This window comes from Lactuca virosa, chromosome 8 (genome assembly GCF_052849685.1).
Source record: "Lactuca virosa cultivar CGN04683 chromosome 8, Lactuca_virosa_CGN04683_v6, whole genome shotgun sequence".
In the NCBI taxonomy this organism is placed as follows: domain Eukaryota; kingdom Viridiplantae; phylum Streptophyta; class Magnoliopsida; order Asterales; family Asteraceae; genus Lactuca; species Lactuca virosa.
Window position 1 is genome coordinate 201,962,121 of NC_136433.1, and position 5,802 is coordinate 201,967,922.

A 5,802-nucleotide genomic window follows, 5' to 3' on the forward strand; every position below is an offset into this window, starting at 1 on the left:
ACATGTACTCAGAAATCAGCTGGACTTCTAGAAATCAATACTTTATTGACTTTCTTACCAAAGTTCAGATTTCTGATACGAGATGCTTTGATAAAACTTTATCAAAATCATACACCTTTCCTTAGATAGCATGCATGTGTGTCTAGACAATTTCAGAACTATGAAAAGGGATGTCGTAATCATAGTCTCAATTGTTTAGACCTTTTGCCATCTGCTTCAAATCTACTTGGTGGAAGTGTTTCCTCACCATCATTTTCATGAATCAGAGAGAAACCTTATGACCCTTAGATTTTATGGTGTATGTGTTCTTATCCATGTGAATCGTCAAAACCATAGTCACAAGACAAGGATAATGACAAATCCAAACTCATATGGACTGAACTTATGCAATCTTAACTTCTTGCCACCTGGCAGTACAGGGCCTGTCATTGCTTCCAAGTTGTTATGCAACCAATTGAGAACTTTCAGAACTCCTATGCAAAGCCAACTTTAACTGGAATGGGCACAGAATATGTGAACACGATAGGTTATAAACCTCAAGTCGTGTGCTAGTGAAGAACCTCAGGTTTTATTCTTGATTAGTTCTTGAAATTCTTTTTAGGATCTTTAAGACTCCCACTATCCTCTTGACATATAAGACTATCTTGCCAAATATTCAAGAGATAGTGCGGATTCTTTATCAAGACAAACACTTCACACAATTGGCCTTAGTTGGTCTTTGTTTTATCCAAAACATCACAACTTACCAATTTCAAATGTACAAGAGTAGGACACTTTTACTCTTACATTTGACAAGTGTTTTAAACCTTTCTTTAAGATATGTCACTCAAGTTACAATCTTGGAGTATGACTCTAAGAATTGTTTTGGAACGAAGTATGACTCATCTTCCTGATCTATCCATTTCAACAATTCATGACTCCTCTTCTTAGTCATAAGAATGCACTAAGATGTCCTTAGAAGACCAATTGTGATGTGGTTCTTTAATCATTAAGATGATCACAAAACATGATACTAAAGAACTCTCCCATCTTTTCAGATTTGAGAAACTTTTATCCGTCTGCCTAATTTGATTCTTCCTATTCGTTCTGCTATACATTGAGACTTTTCCAATGTTTCAGAATTATACTTAAACTTGTAAGTATAACCATATTTACTAAAATTTAGTAAATCATGACGAATAGTCTTAACGAGCTTTGTGGTGGAGTTGACCAGTGCACAAGAATGTGTACTCGATCACTTTAGTCCTTAACTTGACTCACACATCCATGTGAACAAGTCTTAATTTTCCAATGCTTGAAAGTTCTCATTCATCATACTATTCAACTTGCATGATTCCAAGTTTCTATCCAACTGAAGCCTTGGGAATGAGAATCTTTCCTTATTTGGTAAATTATGACACTACCACAAACGAAAGAATCAAGTCCATTTTTTTTCAAATATTGCTATCAATGGAATCATATAAACAACCATTTTTCACAATTGCCACTTGTAAGGATATTTAAAATAAATATAAAATTAAAAACTTTTATTTTATTTCAAAACTTTGCGGAAAAAACTTATCCTTATCGTGCAAATGCATACGGAAAAACTTGTTGTTATCTATTCCTAAGCAATATATCATAACTCCTAAGTAACAGCTTCAAAATTCTGATGCGATCGAAATCCACCTACGCGATCAGAATCAGCATATACTTCCTTTAAGCTTTCTCTCTATTCTTTGATTGTTAAAACATCAACATGTGACCCAGTCACATCATGTAATGAGGATCTTAGAATAGAAACTTAACAGAGTTAGATAATGGGCTCTACCTGAAGTAGAGTCAAACTTATTGACTTTAACATCCTTAGGTAAACTTGGCAGCTTTGCAATCAACGCCCCTTCCTTTGGCAAAATAAACATATGGACCCTTTGGTAATGGGACTATCTCAGACTTAACCTTTCTCCTTACCATTTGGTCAACCGGGTTGACTATGGCCAATCCCTTTCCATTGGGAAGAGAATGCTTTTTCTGGATTTCCAGTGTCACCATTGTCACTGTCCATAAAGTTTTTGGGAAGTTGATCTTCTAATAAAATTTGCTTTACTATCGTTCCAAATCATTGCTGATTCAGCAGCACCAAGCAAATAGATATGATCATTAAGGTTCATGTCATAGTCTGTTTCATAGTAGTCCCAAAGGAACTCACTATGTGACTTAGAAAGTGATTGAACATCCAACTTTCTCAAGACTTTAACACCCAACTCTCCCAGCTTGTCAATATGTGACTTCATCTCTAAGATGTGATCACACATAGACCTTGCTTGCCATTAGGGCTTGAGTGACCTTGAACTTGTGGGTTAGGGAGAATAATTGGAGGATGTGGAGGAAGTAAAGTTCCAAGAGATTTGGGAAGATCATAGATGTCTGAACTAGACATCTTTTGGGAGATATTCAAGATAGTTGATCTAAAGTCCTTAATATAACACCCAATATGAAATATTAAGGCTAGGATCCAACAACCTATTTATAACTGGAAGAGGAATGTCGTAATCCGAGTTATAAAATAGTTGAAGGTAGGTAAATGACGATTTACCAATTTCCACCATGAAAAACGAAATAATGTAATCAGGTTTTTAATTGGATTTGAAACTCCTAGATCTTTTGAGATTCATTGAACTTTTCAATGGCATGTTTCAATCTCGAGTGTGCCCTTCAGGTTTTGTGACTGGAATGCCGAAGATCACAAAACAAGGTGTGAAGTAACCATGCAAATATACTTAGTACCCTTAATATTTACCCCTCAATCGATGTGCCGGTTAACCACACGAGCTCCACTGATACTATGATAAATATTCAGTTACCCTTTGCCTACTTTGTTAAATTCAGGTTAGTGTGCCGGTTAACCACACACGCTCCACTAACGGTTTAAACAAAGTGCAAAGTGTAATTTCATGGATTAGCACCTTATTCACATTTTCCTAAGTAACTAAGATTGGGAATTTATAAAAAGTTTAGTTACTTAGTATTTATCATTAATACTTTTAATGAAGGGAGAATTATAGTCCTTGTCCTACCCGTTCGGCTAACGACCCTCCACCAGTCAAGGAAGCGGTGGGTGAGAGTGGACACCTATTAAACTGCCATTTTATAGGCAGTAACCTTATACCCCCCTTATAGACCGGCTTCGTGAATGAGGCCTACTAACGGTAAGACTGACTTGCTCTTATACATATATTTATTATTAACTTATAATACTATAAAGTATAAGGGTTGAATTTTAACTTTTAAAATTCTAAGGGCTAACTTGGAATTAAAGTATTCATGGGGAAAACTTTACAAATTCCAAAACTTGAGGGCAAGTTTTGAAAATATTCAAAACTAATTAGTTCCATAACTTATGTGTTTATAGTAGTTTTAATTAAAAAAAACTCTTCAAGTTCCATAACTTGAGGACAAGTTATGGAAGACTTTAAACTAATAAAAGAATGTAACTTTTTTTATTTTTGTAACTTATGGAACTAATTAAGGTTACACATTTTATCATTTAATGAAGTGACTCTTGAACCTCCATAACTTGAGGACAAGTTATGGAGTCATAAAACCATTTAATGAGGACAAGACTCTTCATTTTTGTAACCATTGCCAACTTTTTATGAGTTTTATGAAACTTAAATGTGACTTTTCATATAACTTGAGGACAAGTTACAAAAACACATTTTAGAATCAACTCTTAGATTAAAATGGATTGAAAACACATAATCAATTAACTTTTCTATTAATCTAATAAACTCATATGAACAAAGATAATTCACATCAAATTTTTTTCAAGTAATTAGCATAACTTTTAAACTAATACAATTCGATTTTTTAGCTAATTTTGCAAATATAACAAGAAAACAAGCCTTGGCTCTGATACCACTGATGCGTTTTGCGCATTCTAACACTACTAAGTGTACATGCAACCCTAAATACCTTGGATCTATGTTTTCTCTATTATACATGCAATTATGAACTTTCCAAGGTATTACCCTATCTAGCATACAATACTTGATACTTGGGTAATCAAATGGATAGAATACATACCTTTGTTTGATGTAGCTTGTCTCCATGAAGCTTGAGTGCCTAGTGCCCCAAGTGTGACACCTCAAATGGTTCACACAACACCAAATGCACATGGAATGACTTGAGAGAAATGGAACACTCCTTGAAATCGTCTAGCCCTCATATTCACACATTAATGCACGATTTCTTGAGCCATGGGATTCTTTTATATGGTGGCTATTAGGAGGGTTACACCATGTAACTCATAACTTTACCCATTCCTTATTCTCCACGGATTTTAACCTCCATGGAGTATCCATGGGTCACCCCATGGACTTAGTCCAACATAAGAAATCTTGGATCACAAGCCCACATATATAAGAAAGAATGATTTACACAATCAACCCATATATTTAATTAGTCTCCTTTTGATCACTTAATTAATTCTTGATCAATAATAATTAAATAACCTTATTAATATATTAGAACTTATAATATATTAACCAACCTTAAGTGTTATTTCTCTCATTATAGTCTATCCAAATGCATGATGCCATGCAACCCAAATGGACCATGCCGGGTCGGGTCAAGTCTTACCAATTATAGTTATAGACTTAGACATTAATCCAACATGTCAGTGGGGTTTCCTTTATCTGAGGAGCATTCTGAGGCTAGGGTTGGTGATTAGGGTGTCTGGGATATCGGTGATGGTTGTTCTGCGGGTTGATGTTTTATTTAAAAGGTGGTTTAGTAAATTGTTGGTTTTTGCAAAAAGTGGGTGGTGGGAGTCGATTAACCTGTTGGCTGATGAGGGCTATGTAATTTTTGAATTCTTCCTCATCATCTAGTTCGACATTTTCTTCATATGACTGCAGTGAGTTTTCATATGAGGCTATGGCATTTTTGAATTCTTCCTCATCATCTAGTTCGACATTTTCTTCATATGACTGCAGTGAGTTTTCATATGACTGTTGATATGATGACTCTCTGTGATAAGGATACTGAGGTTATTTAATGGCATACTGAGGAGTTTGAGCCATTAAAGCAAGTGACTCACCCATGTCTGCACATTCTTATAACGCCGTGGACTCTTGAGCCTAAAGTTCACCATAGAGTTTGAGAAGTGCAAGAGTCTGGATCTTCCTGTCTCCTTGAACTATCATTTTTGCTGTCGTCCAATGTCTTCCTATCCCATTCAGGAACTATAGGTTGGTTTCATGGTTGCTACAGACGGTACCAGGATTTGAAAGTTTAGTGATTATTAGGTTGAATCTATTAAAGGAGTCATCAATACTTTCACCAGGTAGGGCTTTGAAGTTGGTGAATTCGTTGAGAGCAATAGTGAGCTTCTTGTCTTGAGCTTGTTCAGACCCGTGGTAGAGATTTTTGAGTACATCCCAAATCTCTTTGGTAGATTCACAGTTGATGATGATGTCAAATTTGTCTGGAGCAACACCACATGAAATTTCATATAAGGCAATTGCATCTTTCTCTATTTTTTCGAGATCATCATTGGTAGGTCTGTTCATGGCCGCTTAACCACCTCCAAATCTTTCCTAAGCACCATCATCTACAATGGGAGTGAGAATACGGACATGAGGTCCATCTTCTATAGATCTCCAAACATCTCTTTCGAGTCTTTTTCAATATCTTTCCATTCTTTCGTATCAATGATGATATTCACTTGAAACAAGTAGTGGAGCTCTGTTAGAACCTCCAACACTATTTGAAACATTTAAAGAATAAGCTTGTTCCATTTTTTTCCTTGTTTTAACGAGC

General features: G+C 35.5%; 1 protein-coding gene across 1 annotated transcript; it reads right to left on the minus strand.

The window, feature by feature from the left end:
* Nucleotides 1-5,225: 5,225 nt before the first annotated feature.
* LOC145131203 (uncharacterized) lies at nucleotides 5,226-5,552 on the minus strand. The gene has a single exon (XM_079065927.1). The coding sequence runs from the start codon at nucleotides 5,550-5,552 to the stop codon at nucleotides 5,226-5,228; it is 327 nt and encodes a 108-aa protein (XP_078922053.1).
* Between the last annotated feature and the right edge of the window lie 250 nt (nucleotides 5,553-5,802).

What these genes read in the sequence shown, in the direction of transcription:
- LOC145131203 (XM_079065927.1), bottom strand. Translation starts at nt 5,552, where the DNA reads ATGAACAGACCTACCAATGATGATCTCGAAAAAATAGAGAAAGATGCA.